The 15,639-nt window shown below is 41.8% G+C and overlaps 1 protein-coding gene across 1 annotated transcript in view; it reads right to left on the bottom strand.

Annotated features, from left to right (window-relative positions):
* Gpm6b (glycoprotein M6B) overlaps positions 1–2,745 on the bottom strand; it is a 163,147-nt gene extending 160,402 nt beyond the window's left edge. Inside the window, exon 1 of the mRNA XM_077793786.1 lies at positions 2,627–2,745. Within this exon, the coding sequence (XP_077649912.1) occupies positions 2,627–2,630 (4 nt within the window). The 5' untranslated portion in view covers positions 2,631–2,745. The remainder of the gene's footprint in view (positions 1–2,626) is intronic.
* Positions 2,746–15,639: the final 12,894 nt, after the last annotated feature.

Here is a 15,639-nt window from a genome sequence, read left to right as displayed (position 1 = left end):
TACAAACAATACATCAACATCTTCTCATTGTGTAAAACAACCAAAGTTACCGAGTAGTCAAACATACTTGAAACATTAATTGGTTCATTCCATTTACATGAACCATCCAGAAGAGGCAAATCCATAGAGATGGAAAGTAGGTTAGTGGTTGCTAAGGGCTGGGGGAGGGGAGAATGAGGAGTGACTACTAATGGGTACAAGGTTTCTTTTGGGGGTGATGAAAATGTTCTCATATTAGATAGTGGAAATAGTTGCACAACTCTGAATACATTCAAACCCACTGACTGGGAGACTTGAATGTGCTAACTGTATGTGAATTATAGCTAAACAAAGCCAGGGGAAAATCATTGTCTCAACAATTTTGAAAACGCATGTTTTAAGATACATGGAGAGAGAACTGTACACAGACTACTGTTCATTATTTTATTTTTCTACTTAAAGATTTTCAAGTACCTTAAAATGTGATTCCAGAGAGACTTTTATTTCCAGAAGCCTCATCCATTTTACTCAGTGGATCAATTCATACCAGGCTAAGGAATTGACTTGTATAAGAACCAATTCAATGGACCCATGTTCAGGATTTTCCCAACATTAAATCATTTCAGTTAAAACATTCCGAAGGGTATGTTCAGTAATTAAATACATCTGGAAAAATAAAACCAGTTCATGGCCCTGTAGTGTATTTACTAAGAATCTAAAGGAAATCAGTATGTTTCCTTTCTGGCTTGAAAGGAACTTTCTTTTTAATGTAAAACTAAAAACTAAAAACCAAGGATACTGCCAAAACCAGTGAAGTATGCACAAATTAACATAAATTGGCGATTGAAGTGTAGAACCAATAATTGTCCAAGACACAAAGTACTTCCTTGAGAACAGGCCTTTGGCTTGGACACTGGCTTCGTGAGAATTTCATCTACCTTCCACACCTATTGAAAAATAAAGCCCAGCCCCAATTAAGTCCAGAGTGTTGTGAAAGCATGTGAAGAAGGTCCCCATGTGGTCATTCTATGTTCAAATTCGACATACAAATGTAAAAGCCGGTTGTTCAGAACCAAAATAACTTTATTTCAAGACAACTAATTCGTGCTTTACTCAAATCTGTACTTCTGCAGAACTGCAACATCTTTGGCTGCTACTACTGCAAATGCAGCCACAGGGTGAGCCATAACCATCATCTACTTTTGTGTAAGGAATCTCATCTAAAAGGGATCCTTGAGTGATGGGACTACTCACCACTCACACCGGGGCATTAAAAGAAGCAGGAACCAGAGCTACATTTTGTCCTTTCTAGAAGGATCTAATCTTTAACTTTTGGGGAAGAAAATTTCATGTGGGATTTTTTTTTTCCAGGGAGGGGGAATGAGGCTTACTTTCATATTTGGAGCAATGTAAATTTTTAAAATTAAACTATAAAATTCTTGGAGCTTCTTTTTAAAAACAAAATAAGTGCCCTCCTTACTATGCCTCACCCCAAATTATAATCAATACAGAATTACCACCTCTCTTCCCCCCCATCCCCCCACTTCATTGCAGAGGTAAGGGGATGGGGGAAGATGAGGAACGTGGGAGGGGGGCCAGCAAGCAATTCCCAAGCCCTCACCATTAACCTGCAAAGGTTAAACCCACAGACTTCCTCATTAGAAATGCTTCAGAGGGGCGCTCCACAGTCTTTGTGGCGCTTGTGGCTGGAGCTGTCACTGGGGAAGGATAATGAAAGAGAGAGGAAACCTTTCCCAAGCACAGCTCTCAGACATACATTTCCAGGAATACCGCGGAATTAGGTTAATTTCCAAGGCACTCTTCACGAGTTTTCCTTCCGATCGAGTCCCCGTTTAGCGACATGTTGCTGACGGCAGCATTTCTGGGTGTTAAGAAGTGTCAGAAAGAATCCTACAGCCGCCTAACACCCGCCTCGGGCCAGGTTGAAGATTTTCACTCTCCTGAGCCGAGTCTTTCACCGTTGCTAGTCGTTACCCCAATTGCTTTGGAACCCGCTTCACACCTTCTTCACCTGCGCCCGAGCCGCATTTAGGTAGTTGGAACAGGGGACAAAGAAGAGACTCACCCGGGTTCCCCTCCCTTCCCCTCCCCTCCCACTTCCCTGGTTTCCGAAAGGAGCTCTTGGAAGACCCCGGGTTTGGGGAACAGAGCATGTGTTTCATGTGGGTTTAAGGAGACTAGAAGGACGGCAGAGCGGGACATGATTGGACTCAGAGCTGGGAGCTCTAGCGACAGGGAGATCGTCCCGGGAAACCGGCAAGAAGGTACTCCACCAACCCCTTGAAATAAAGCAGGAGCCTGCAAACCGGGACGCGCCGTCTGCACTCTCCGCGAGCCCTGCTGAGGGCCCAGCTCTCTGGCCCCCTGCGCTACGCACGCTGAGGGGTGCAGCCTGGGTGCACCCGGAGTGGGGACGCCCCCGGGATGGGACAGGGAGGCACACCTGGGCGATCTGGACACCTGCGCCAAGCCCCACCCACCTGCAGCCTCCATTCCCCCCACACCCGTCTCCACCCCGACACCGCGGAGGCTAGGAAGTGCCACCTGAACCGGGGTAGGGCGGGACCCCCGGCGGGGCGGGGGCGTGAGGCGGTGGCGGTGGCGCGGGGCCAGAAAGCTTGCTTACCCATGGCTGGAGACAGACGGGAGGGGCGCGGGCCGCGGGCTCTCGGGCTCCCCGGGGACGGGTAGAGAGGGTGGCACAAGTTTGCAGGTCTGGCGGGCACGTGCGCGGGCCGGGCTCCGGGCTGGCTGCGCTGGGTTGCGCTGGGCTGGCCGCTGGCTTGCTTGCTGCTGGCCGGGGTGGGAGCGCCGCGCGGCTCCGCCTGCACTGGGGGCCGGCCGCGCCGAGAGGGGCCCTGACGTCAGCGCCGGGGGCTTTGTGAGCCCGGAGCGAGGGCCCGATCGGGGGCAGCGGGCACTCCCAGACTGCCCGCGACGCTCTCGGCTTCCTCTGGGACCCCCGAGCGGGAGGCAAGGGGCGCGGGAACCGGAAGAGCCAGCAAGGCAATGGGGAGAGAGGGGAGCTGGGTTCTAGGATCCCGGAGGTGCCGATCCGCGTCCCAGATGAAAACTATTCGAGCTGGAGGGGGATTTGAGGTCTTAATCACTACCCATTGTACAGATAAAGAAACTGAGGCTCGGGACACTGACCCAAGAAGACCCAATATTTGGCAGCGCTACCTTAATTCGTACCCCCTGATCCTTTTGTTCTCATGTGGGCTACGAATGAGTGGTGACTTAACTCAGCGGGTCTCAACCCTGGCAGCTTGTTAGAATCAATACCAATTGGGGAGATTTTGGAAACCGATTTCATCAGGGCCTCTGCGAGTGGGAATCAGGCATCAGACTTCAAAATCTCCCCAGGTGACCCCAGTGTGACTCCAAGGTGGCAAAGCACTGACTTAAGTTACTTGTGGATAACAAATGACTTGGAAGGGCACAGGTAGCACCCTCCAATCTGGAAGGGGGCCAGATCTGGTGGTGTCCATGGTCAGTCCACTTCATCTCCGGAAGGCTATATTAGAGATGAGACTTCGCAGACTCTAGCCAACCTCGGCTCCCGAAGCTCAGGCCTCGCACTTGAGCCTTTAAGTGAATTAATGGTTTAACAGTGTCCAGGGCTCGAATTCCTTCTGTCTCCTTAGCGAAGAATCTTTTTGTCTCCAGAGGAATTAGAATAAGCCATGAAACCCCTTCCCGTTTTTGTATGGCTAATGCTTTCTGTGACATTTCTGAGCCCGGTATTTGCCCCTGATATTTTATGTTGTGTTCCTTTATTGTTTTGAAAATACATCGTGATACTTGAACAGAGGGTTACATAAACAGTAACAATAGATAGTACATTTAAGGGACATTTAATCCAGAATAGAGAGGCTTTGGCACTGAGAAAGGGAGGAGGAAGCAAACATTTCATCTATTGAAATTTATTGGATTAGGAAAGATTTTATCAAGGCAGAGCTCAAGAAAGCCTAATAATATTTTACATAAAAGGACAGAGATTTGTGCTAGGCGGATCACTGGCTCATTTTCACAATCCCACGGGAATAATCATTCCTAACCAATCTTTGTGAAGTAATAAAACAGCAAGGGCTCATAGGTTTAACTTTTTGTCTTCCTATTACAGGAAAATAATCCGTTTGAACAATTCCTGAGTATACGTGTATATAGGAATCCAGCCGCAGATGACAGTAACTGAGATTATCTGCAAAAGGTGAAGATGAAGAGGAATTCATGCTAAGTCCTGGTTTAGGGAAGAGCAGTTTGACTGGGTCCTACATTTTAGGAAGCTCTTAGGAGACCCTGAAAACGACAGAATGGGATTTGGGCATGATAGTCTGAAATAGTATTTTGGCAAGATACAACCTCAATGAACCACCCTGGAACCAAGAACTAGAAGATTTGATGCACTGAGATGAAAGTAAACCCGTTGGTCCTCTTTCTGTCATTCCCTAGAAGTCTTAGATTTTTTCTTCTTTCTTTTTTTTTTTTTCAGTCAAAGAAAAGAAAGAACAGCTGTCCAAATATTGAAGTTAGTCACAATGGGATTCTGTGATTAAAAGGAAAAAAAAAATGTTATAACAATTGTGTACACAATGTCAAAGGAAAGCCACATTTTAATAGAAAATTTTCCTCACTTTGGAAGCCTTGTGGATTGATTTCAACAAGCAATTGTCCCTAAAATCCTTAAGAAAAACAGAACAGCAGTTGGGAAATTAACAAAGGCTACTAGTAGCGTGCAGAAGATGGGCAAATGAGCATACTGATTTCACTGTTATTTAAAGAAATACTATCTTAAAGCAATAATAATTTTTATCATTTTAAATAGCCCAAACCTTTATAAATTAAAACAAGCTGCACTGCAGGTGGGTAAGTAAATTGGTCAAGCCTTTCTGGAAAGCCATTTGGCAGTATGTATTAAGAGACTTCAAAATATTCATAGCCTCTGACCTAATAATCCCTCTTCTGGGACTCTCTCCTAAGTAAATAACAACTGTTAAAGCCAAAATTAATATGAAAGGGTGTTCATCAGAGAGTAAGATAAAGTAGCAAACAAAATAAAACAAGAAAGCAACAATTGCTCAATAGACAGGAAACAGATTTTTTGTTAAGCTGGTTCAGTGGTTCTCAACTGAAGGTGATTTGCCCTCCCTATCTCCACCCCTGAGACATTTAGCAATGTCTAGAGATGGTTTATTTATTTATTTACAGTAGAGAGAGTCTCTTTATTTATTCGTTGATTTATTTGCAGTGCTGATTTATTTGCAGGGCCTCACACACGCTAGGCAAGCACTATAAGCCACCCCCTCCTCCACCTTTTAAAATTTTGAGACCATATCTTATTAAGCTGCCCAGACTGGCTTTGAACTACCTTGGCCTCCTGAGTAGCTGGGATTACAGGCATGTACCACCTCAACCAACTGGAAATAGTTTGATCATCATCGGGGAGGTGGGTAAGTACCACAGGCATCTAGTACATAGAGGCCAGGGATGTCACTAAACAACCACAGTGGACAAGATAGCCCTCTCCCTTCTCCCAACAAAGATCTATCTGGCTCCACATGTCCATGAGAATCCCTGATCTATACAATTGGATATAATTTTAGCTCGTTTGAAAAGAATTATGTGGGAAAATGCTGAAAAACTTGGAGGGTTTTTTGTTGTTGTTGTTGTTCAGGGGATTGAATCAAGGGTACTTAGCCACTGAGCCACATCCCATCCCTTTTTTATTTTTTATTTAGAGACAGTGTCTCACAGGGTTGCTTAGCACCTCACTTTTGCTGAGGCTGGCTTTGAACTCGTGATCCTCCTGTTTCAGCCTCCCAAGCTGCTGAGATTACAGGCATGCCCTACCATGCCCAGCTACTAGTAGGGTTTTTTAAGCCAAATAAAAAAGCTAAATATATATTATAATCCTAGTTGTATTCATATATGTATTGAAAATGACTGAAAGAAAATACATTAAGGTAGAGATTATTATTTTTTCCTTCTTTCTTTTTTTTTTTTGGGGGGGGGGGTACCAGGTATTGAACTCAGGGGCACATAACCACTGAGCCACATCCCCAGACCTTTTTTGTATTTTATTTATTTAGAGACAGGATCTTACTGAGTTGCTTATCACCTCGCTAAGTTGCTGAAGCTGGCTTTGAACTCGGGATCCTCTTGCCTCAGCCTCCTGAGCTGCTGGGATTACAGGAGTGTGTCACCGCACCCAGCTGGTATTATTATTTTTTCAACAAACACATTTCTTCTGTCTGGCTACACAGCTAGAATATATATCCCAGAGTCCTTAAGTTAGGTGGGGCTACATGATTGAGTTCTAACCAATGAGATCCCAAATGACATTTACCACGTCCAGTTCTTACCCACAAAATCTCCAACATACAAGATTCTATGTAATTTCTTCTTCTCCGAGCTAGAAAGAAACACTGACATTGAAGGTACCTCTGGAATCCACATGCTGAAAGTGGAATTGCCTTTGTCAGCCTGGGTCACTGAGTGACTTTGTGGAACAGGGGTGTTCTCTCCTTCCATATATTGACAACCTGGAGGTGACCTGGATGCATTTGTGTCCCAGAAACACACTATTATTATGTTTGAGTCATTGAGTATTTGAAGGCTTATTTGTTATAGCAGTGACCCTATCCTTACAATACTAAACTATACCAACATACTAACAGGGTTTATCTTTGGAATATTGGATTAATGAAGTGTTTTTTAAAAAAATATATATATCCTTTTGTGTTTTCCCAGACTTACAATGAACAAGATTCTGCCTACTCCCTTTGGTGCTGGGGATGGTATTACTTTTATAATTAGGAAAAGATATGTAGAAATATATATGTGTTTATGTATTTGTACCTGACTCCATGATGAAGATAGTCTCCTAATAATTTGACTTGATTTTTTTTTTTTTTTTGAGATAGGTTCTCAATATGGTGCTTAGGCTAGTCTTCTAGACTCAAGTGGTCCTCCTGTATCAGCCTCCTTAGTGGATGGAACAACAGGCACACACCATTGCACCCAGTTTAATTTTAAACTACAAATAAAAATCAAATTCAACAGATTTTTCTTGAAATTTGACATTTAACTGAACTTCAGTACCTCGTCTAAGGAGTACAGAATAATTATGAACCATAAGTGTACATTTTGTCTGTTCCAATGTTTTACTTCCAACATTGTTGAAATATAACTGATGAATTAAAATTGTATATTTTTACCATGTATAACACGTTTTGATGTGTGTATATATTGTGAAATGATTACCACAATTGAGCTAACATATTCATCACCTCATCTAGTTATCATTTTGTGTGTGTATGTATAGTGACAATATTAAAACTCAGCAATGTGCAAGTCTAAGGTACAGTATTATCTATAGTCTTTCGGGGAACATTTAATCACATGTGTGGGTCTCATTCCTTCCTACTTCATAAGCACCTAGAGGTCTTATCTATCCAACATAATCTCTGTATGAGCAGAAACCTGGCTTGATGTTTGATTCTTAAAAATCCCTCTGTGGGACTGTGGCTGTGGCTCAGTGGTAGAGCTCTTGCCTTGCATGTATGAGGCACTGGGTTCGATCCTCAGCATCACACAAATAAATAAAATAAAGGTATTGTGTTCATCTACAACTAAAAAACAAAAAAAGAAAAAAAATAGAAGGAAGCCTTTTAAAAAAAATCCCTCTGCCTCTCGCTTACTGTAATTACTTACTCTGCACATCAGACATATTTTTTTTCTTTTATATCTTCCTCTTGTCTCTCAAGAAAATGGCTGCCTTCTTAACTAACAGAAAATCAGTGAACTGGGTTTCAATATTTGGTCATGACAGCTCTGTTTACAACTACATGAAAATGTTAGCAAACCTTGACAATATAAAAGTATGGCTGACACCAAGCAGGATACAGGAGAAAATGAGCAAAAGTGGCCTCACAGGTCAGTGGTTGCAGGGGTGTGGGGAGAAGGGGATGAATAGGCAGAGCCGAGAGGATTTTTTAAGGCGGTGAAACTATTCTGTAGTTTTGCAGACACATGTCATTGTACATTTGCCAAAACCTACAGAATGTACAGCAGCAACTGAGGACACTAGATAATAATGATTTAACAAATGGCACTTCTGGTGTGGGATATTGATAGTGGGGGGTGGGCAGTGCTGGTGTGGAGGTTGGGGGCCCATGAGAACTCTGTACTCTGCTCACGTTTGCTATGAACCTAAAACTGTTCTGGAAAAAAAGAAGTACAAAAATGTTTAATAGGCAGCACTCATTAATGTCCTTTGACTCTCAAGTGAGGAGGCAGAAGATACTGCCAAAATTTGATGGAAAAAGGAATGGGGATTTGGGAGGAGGGATGATATAAGTGACATAATCCTCATCTTTCATGTCAGGGTACCAGTAGATATTGTTTAAAGTTGATTAATCAAGAAAGAGAGGATTAAGCATGTTGTCAAAATGGGAGCTATTGCTCCCAACTCCAGGAAGGCGACATTTTGTATGAATAAATATTTGCAATGTCCTTTCTGTATTCCTGATATGGAACCCAAACCCAAATAAAAAAAAATAAATATAATTCCTAACTATGAAGGAGAACTGAAAGTAATAGTGTCTTTGTCAATGTGTAAATGCTCAGGCACAGTGCCATTGGAAGATGTACAGAAATCATTCAATGAATAGCCTAGGTGTAGAATCCCCATTAATGGAACTACTAAGAGGCCCATTGATCAAGATGTGATTTTTTGTTTTTAGGTTCAGTTGGACTCAATACCTTTATTTTATTTATTTATTTTTATGTGGTGCTGAGGATCGGAACCCAGGGCCCTACACGTACTAGATGAGTGGTATACCACTGAGCAACAACCCCAGCCCAAGATGTAATGTTTTGATAATTCAAATACACCAAGAGTGTCCTAGCCACCATTTCCAAAATGGTCAACAACTTGGTAAAGTTCCCCACAAAATAAATGACAGTCTTGCCGAGAGTGGTGTCTCATGCCTGTAATTCCAACAGCTTGGGAGGCTGAGACAGAAGGATCAGGAGTTCAAAGCCAGCTTCAGCAATGGTGAGGCACTAAGCAACTCAGTGAAACTCTGTCTCTAAATAAAATACAAAATAGGGCTGCGGATGTGACTCAGTGGTTGAGTGCCCCTGAGTTCAATCCCCGGTATCAAAAAATAAAAATAAAATAAATGGCAGTCTTCCCTCAACTTCCATGTAAATTTACATGTCATAATACCAAAATATCTTCTTCTTTTTTTTTTTTGGTACCTGAGATTGAATCTAGGGGTTCTTAACTACTGAGTCACATCTCTAGCCTTTTTGGTATTTTATTTAGAAACAGGGTCTCTCTGAATTGCTTAGAGCCTCACAAAGTTGCTGAGGCTGGCTTTGAACTTGCAATCTCCTGCCTCAGCCTCCCGAGATGCTGGGATTATAGATGTTCGCCACCACACCTGGCCAATATCAAAATATCTTGTTACTTTTTTAGGCACTGAACATTAGAAGCAGATTTTGCATCCATATGAATGTCCAGAGGACACACATCCTTTGTGTCTTCATACATGTACTTAGGGCAATGATGACCATCGCATTCCACCATCTTTCCTCCTATGCCCCCACCCTTCCCCTCCCTCCCTTTTCTCCTTTGCCCTATCTAAAGTTCATTTAATCCTCCCACCAATCCTTTTTTATTTTTAAATTTGAGATAGAATTTCTCTAAGTTGCCCAGGCTGGTTTTGAATTTGTGATCCTCTTTCCTTAGCCTCCTGAGTTGCTGGGATTATGAGTGTGCACTACTGCACCCATCTGAGAGTAGGCAAGATTAATGGAAGAAGGAGATATGGAAAATACAATGGAAAGCACAGAGCTCTCTGAGGCCCAGGAGGCAATCCAGCACTGGACCAGGGTTGGGGCTTGGGGGACAGACCTAGGAAGACCTTGGAGAAGAAGCTGATATTACTTTGAAAGTATCTATTATTATTATCACTTAACCACTGAGCCACATCCCTGGCCCTTTTTTGTACTTTATTTAGAAACAGGGTCTCACTAAGTTACTTAGTGCCTTGTTTTTGCCAAGGCTGGCTTTGAACTTACAATCCTCCTGCCTCAACCTCCCGAGCCACTGGTACTACAGTTATTATTATTTATTATTATTACTAAAAGCACACTCATGATGATGAACTTTTCCTTCTACATTTTACTATGTTCAACTTATGGAGGGAAGACAAGAATATTCTCTATTTGCCTGCAAGATGTTTAAAAGTGGGCTGGGGTTGTGGCTCAGTGGCAGAGCACTTGCCTCACACATGTGAGGCACTGGGTTCCATCCTTAGCACCATATAAAAATTAAAAAAAATAAAGATATTGTGTCCATGTATAAATAAAAAATATTTAAAAAAAAGATGTTTAAAATATTTTTTTAAAAAGATGTTTGTCCCTTTGTGACTCTTCTGTGGGCTTTTCCAGTCACGTGCAGGTGACAGATGGAGGTATTGTGGTTGTCTGTATCCCTGGCTTTCTCTTGAGCACTTTCTTGCACATTAAGTGAGTACCCTAGATTCCCCTCATACTTTCCTGGTTATGAATTGTGTAGGGGCCTTTCCTCGTGTTTTCTTTGATGAGAAAACTGGGTCATAGAGATTCCAGGTTACACACTAAGTTCATGGCAATTCTACATTTTGATTTGAGTCCAGATGTCTATTCCACCATTTTACTATCTATAGGAGAAACTTCCAGATTGTATAATTACTAGTCTAAGCTTCAGGGAACAGGTGTAAGGGTCCATTCCATCCCTTTTAGAGTCAGTGTCCAGTTTGGCTGTGACTTAGAAAATCAGGAGAATTACTCTAGACTGCATTATGTTTTATAGAATTGCCTACTAGATAGGCATGAGGAGGATCCAATCAAAATAGAAAACAGCAGCAGCCCAGGGGGGCTGGGATTTCAAAGCTGGCTGAAAGTGGATCCTGCTTTTAAAACACAGGTCATTTCATGCTGTCTTCTGTGAGTCAGAGCAATTGGCAAGTGATTTTTCTTTGATTTGTATTGAGCATTTCAATCTAGAAGTATAGGCTATGTCTATCTCTAATGCTTTTGTTTTTCATGGGCCATTCCATACTTTCGAGTGGGGATGAGTTACCCACATATGTGAATTTAGATCTGGGTTCTATGGCATTGCATTAGGAATTCACAATGAATGCCCAAGAATATAGCTAATCTGACACTCTGTCCTTGTTTTTGCAGATGAAATTTAAAATTGAACTGTGCACAGAGCTCAGAATGTATTCAACAAGCCCGCCATTTGTACTAGTTCACAATTAATTTCTCTTACTCTTCTTATACTTCGTAATTGCCTAGTAACAATGAATTTGGTAACATTTTGGGCAAAAATAACATTGTTTTGGGCTAGTTTTTCTTTTTTTTTTTTGGTACTGGAGATTGAACTCAGGGGCGCTCAACCACTGAGCCACATCCCAGCCCTATTTTGTATTTTATTTAGAGACAGGGTCTCACTGAGTTGCTTAGTGCCTCACTTTTGCCGAGGCTGGCTTTGAACATGTGATCCTCGCTAAGTTGCTTAGGGCCTTGCTAAATTGCTGAGGCTGGTTCTGAACTTGTGATTCTGCTGTCTCAGCCTCCCAAGCTACTGGGAGGTGTGTATGGGCTAGAATTTTGCTATTTATCCTTCTAAGTGATTTTTGAAAATGTGTCATAGCATCTCTGTGGGTTTAATGGAACATGAAAACTCTTCCAGTCCAATCCCTTGTGTTCTATCCATGGCTGTTAGTCATTCAGGAGTGCTTGAATGCTTTTCAGGATGGGGAGCTCACTACTATTATTTCCCAACAATGGTAATTGTTAAAACACTTTCCATCCCAAGCTACTAGTGTTTCCCAAACTCCATTGTCCCTCTGAGGTAGGTTTCTTTCATTCCAAGCTAGTACAACCTCTTTTGTTATGAAAATCAAAGTTTTTGCCAGGTATGATGATGCATACCTGTGATCCCAGTGATTTGGGAGGCTGAGACAGGAGGATCGCACATTCCAGACTAGCCTCAGCAACTTAGTAAGACCCTGTATCAAAATAACAAATTTTAAAAAGGCTGGAGATGTAACTCAGTGGTAAAGCACCCTTGGGTTCAATCCCAGTACCAAAAAAACAAAAACAAAAACAAAAACAAAAACCCAAGGCTTTTATGATTTATAAACTTTAATAATTTTTTTTTTATAATTTCTCAGCATCCTGGCTATCCTATGGTGAAAACTTAATTCAGGGAATTCTGAATAAGTTTTTTTTTTTTTTCTAAATAAAGTTTAAATCTCCAGCTGGTCAGGTGGAATTCTCTCTTCCTTTGAGTTGGAAACACTGTGGTAATATGTATATTTAAAAATTTTGTTGAGATAAAATTCATGCAGCATAAAATCAAACATTTTAAAATGTAGAATTTGATGACACTTCGTACATTAATGATATGGTGACAACATTGGCACTGTCTAGTTCCAAAACAGCTTTATCAGCCCTAAGTGAAACCCCAGGCCCACTAAACAGTCACTTCCTTCAACCCTTCCCCAGGCCCTGATAACCACTAATCTGCTTGTTTTCCATCTCTGTAGATTTGCATCTTCTGAACATTTCATATAAATGGAATCTGATAATACGTGGTCTTTATTTGGCTTCTTTCATTTAACATCATGTTGTAGCATGTACCAGTACTTTATTCCATTTTTTTTCTGGCTGAATAATACACCATTGTATGGGTGTCCATTTTGTCTGTCCATTCATCCTTCTGACGTCATTTCCACCTTTTGGCTATTGTGTTCAATACTGCTATGAACATTGGTATACAAGTATCTGCTGAAATCCCTGATTTTAATTTTTTTTTTTTAAGTACTGGGAATTGACCCCAGAAGTACTTTGCGACCGAGGTACATTCCTAGCCCTTTAAAAAAATTTAAAATTTGATACAGTCTCTTGTTAAGTTGCTGAGGCTGATCTCAAATTTGCCATCCTCCTGCCTCAGCTTCTGGAGGTGCTGGGATTATAGGCATGCATCACTGTGCCTGACTCAATTCTGGGGGGCATATACCTCCCTAGAAGTGAAATTGCTGGATCATGTGATAATTTTATATTTACCTTTTTGAGGAACTGCTGTAGTGTCTTTGACAGCAGCTGTACCATTTTACATTGCCACCGTCAGTGTATAAGGGTTCCAATTTCTCTACATTCTTGCCAACATTTATTTTCTGTCTTTTGAATTACAGCCATCCTGGTGGGTGTGAGGTGGTATTCCTAGTAATCTATATTTTAAAACCTCCTTGCTGTGTCCTCCAAGGCTCTGCCTTGGCTGACTTGAATCTTCCAGCCTTACTCTTCTGCCCCCAGATCCTCATGCAGGCCCTTTGTACATTCCAGTCCCACTTCCTCTTTGCCTGGCTAAGTTTTCCTCATCATTTGGTTCTCAGGCTGAACATCACCTCCCCAAGGAAGCCCTGTTTGATCTGCCCACTGGTTCCAATAACCTATTGGGGTTTCATTGCATCAAAAACTTCCCCTGTCTAGGACCTGTCACATTTGTGATTGTACTTTGGATTATGTGAATGCATGATGTATGTTTTTCGATTCTATTGAGCCATGACTCTAGGGGACGTAATTCAAATGTGATAGTTAGGGCTGGAGATATAGCTCAGTTAGTAGAGTGACTGCCTTGCATGAACAAGTCCCTGGGTTCAGTCCTCAGCACCAGCAAAAGAAAAAATAAAAGTATTAATTAATGAATAGGAGCTGGGGTTGTGGCTCAGTGGTAGAATGCTTGCCTAGCATGTGTGAGGCACTGGGTTCAATTCTCAGCTCCACACATAAATAAATGAACAAAATAAAGGTCTATCAGCATCTTAAAAAAATTAATGAATAAAAAATGTTTTGAGAAACCTATGAGACTTGTAGCTAACATCTGAAAACCTTTTGACATAAGTTCTCTAAATTCATGTCCCATTTCCCCCTTCCCAAGACTCTGCTCCTGCAATGACATTCTTTTGTCTCTCTTACACCATCAATAGCTTAATTTTTTTTTTTTTTTTGTACCAGGGATTGAACTCAGGGGCACTCAGCCACTGAGCCACATCCCCCAGCCCTATTTTGTACTTTATTTAGAGACAGGATCTCACTGAGTTGCTTAGTTGCCAGCCATTGCTGAGGCTGGCTTTGAACTCATGATCCTCCCACCTCAGCCTCCCAAGCTGCTGGGATTACAGGCTTGCAGCACCATGCCTGGTTATCAATAGCTTCCTTTTAACTGATGGTTCCAAATGAATCACCCATGTTCTAGCCACTGTGTCATTTTCCTTGCTCCCTTTTCTAGCAAAAACCGTCTGGAAGAGTCACCTATACTTCCTGAACTTTTCTCACCTCCCACATTTTGGAGCTCACTCCAATAAGCCTAGTGTTCCCATCATGATGCTGTCACTGCTCTTGTCAAAACCACAAACGACTGCCATGTGCTAACATGGGATTCTTGCACTGCACACATCAATTCTTCTAGAAACATGCTCTTATCTTGACTCTCATGAACCCACACATGCCTGGTTTTCCTTCTAACTCAGTGGATGCAATTTTTCAGTCTTTGCTACTACCTCAACTTTCTTTCTTTCCTTTCTTTTTTCTTTCCAGTGCTGGAGATGGAACATGGTCTCAGGCATGCTAGGTAAAAGCTCTACCACTGAACTGCATCCACAGCCTGAACACAAAGATCTTTGAAATTTTTATTCATATAAAAAAATCAAGATACCTTATAGGCATCATTCTGCATCTTGATTCTTCTACCTAACATATTAGCTATTCCTCCTATTTTTGGTGACTACATCTCAATTTTCATCTACCTTGTAGATACAGATATTAATCCTGACATTCTCTCTTCAGGTTGACCTTGATTCATTGACCAACATTCTTTAAACACAATTGTTTTCAACTACCAGGATAATCCTTGATGTTTGGCTGACATGCAGCACACACTTCTCTATGCTGTCTACAAGGAAATAACAACTTCTATTATGGAAAAGGCCACCCTCTGTTTAGCACACACCAAGTCCTAGGTTTATTCAGCTGTGCAGCTGAGAAAGGCACCTGTTACTGGGGTGATTTCCAAATGCAAGTGAGCAAGGCCCATTTAAACCCCAGAAAGAGGAACAGCTGTAACAATTATGCAACTCACTGCATTATGTCAATGCCCAGAAATCGTCTCATGGAAAAGAAACTGGTTCTCATGCCACATTGCAACCAAGGTCAAGGACCATGTGCAATGTAACAGTCTCTGCTATTCCCACAAGACCATATGATACAGTTTCAGGTCTGTCTTCTGCAAATGACCATCTGTATGCTTCAGCACCTCCTAAAGTGCAGACAGGATGTTGAGCATGTCCCTATTCTTCTAGAATATCTAGAAACTCTAGTCAGGAGAACAATGAAGTTGGGGATGGGAGCAAACTGCTATGATTTAATATGTTCTAGTTCTCTGTGATCATCTGTCTTAAAATATGCTCAAACCTTAATTGTAAATCTACCAAACATTCGTAGATGCACTCTGAATATTTCATCTGTAGATGCACACTGAATATTTCCCCAGTGGGTGAAACAGAGGTAGCAGGA

This window comes from Urocitellus parryii, chromosome X, assembly GCF_045843805.1.
Source record: "Urocitellus parryii isolate mUroPar1 chromosome X, mUroPar1.hap1, whole genome shotgun sequence".
NCBI classification, from domain to species: Eukaryota; Metazoa; Chordata; class Mammalia; order Rodentia; family Sciuridae; genus Urocitellus; species Urocitellus parryii.
Note: the sequence above shows the minus strand (reverse complement) of the source record. Positions and strands in the feature narration are given on the sequence as shown.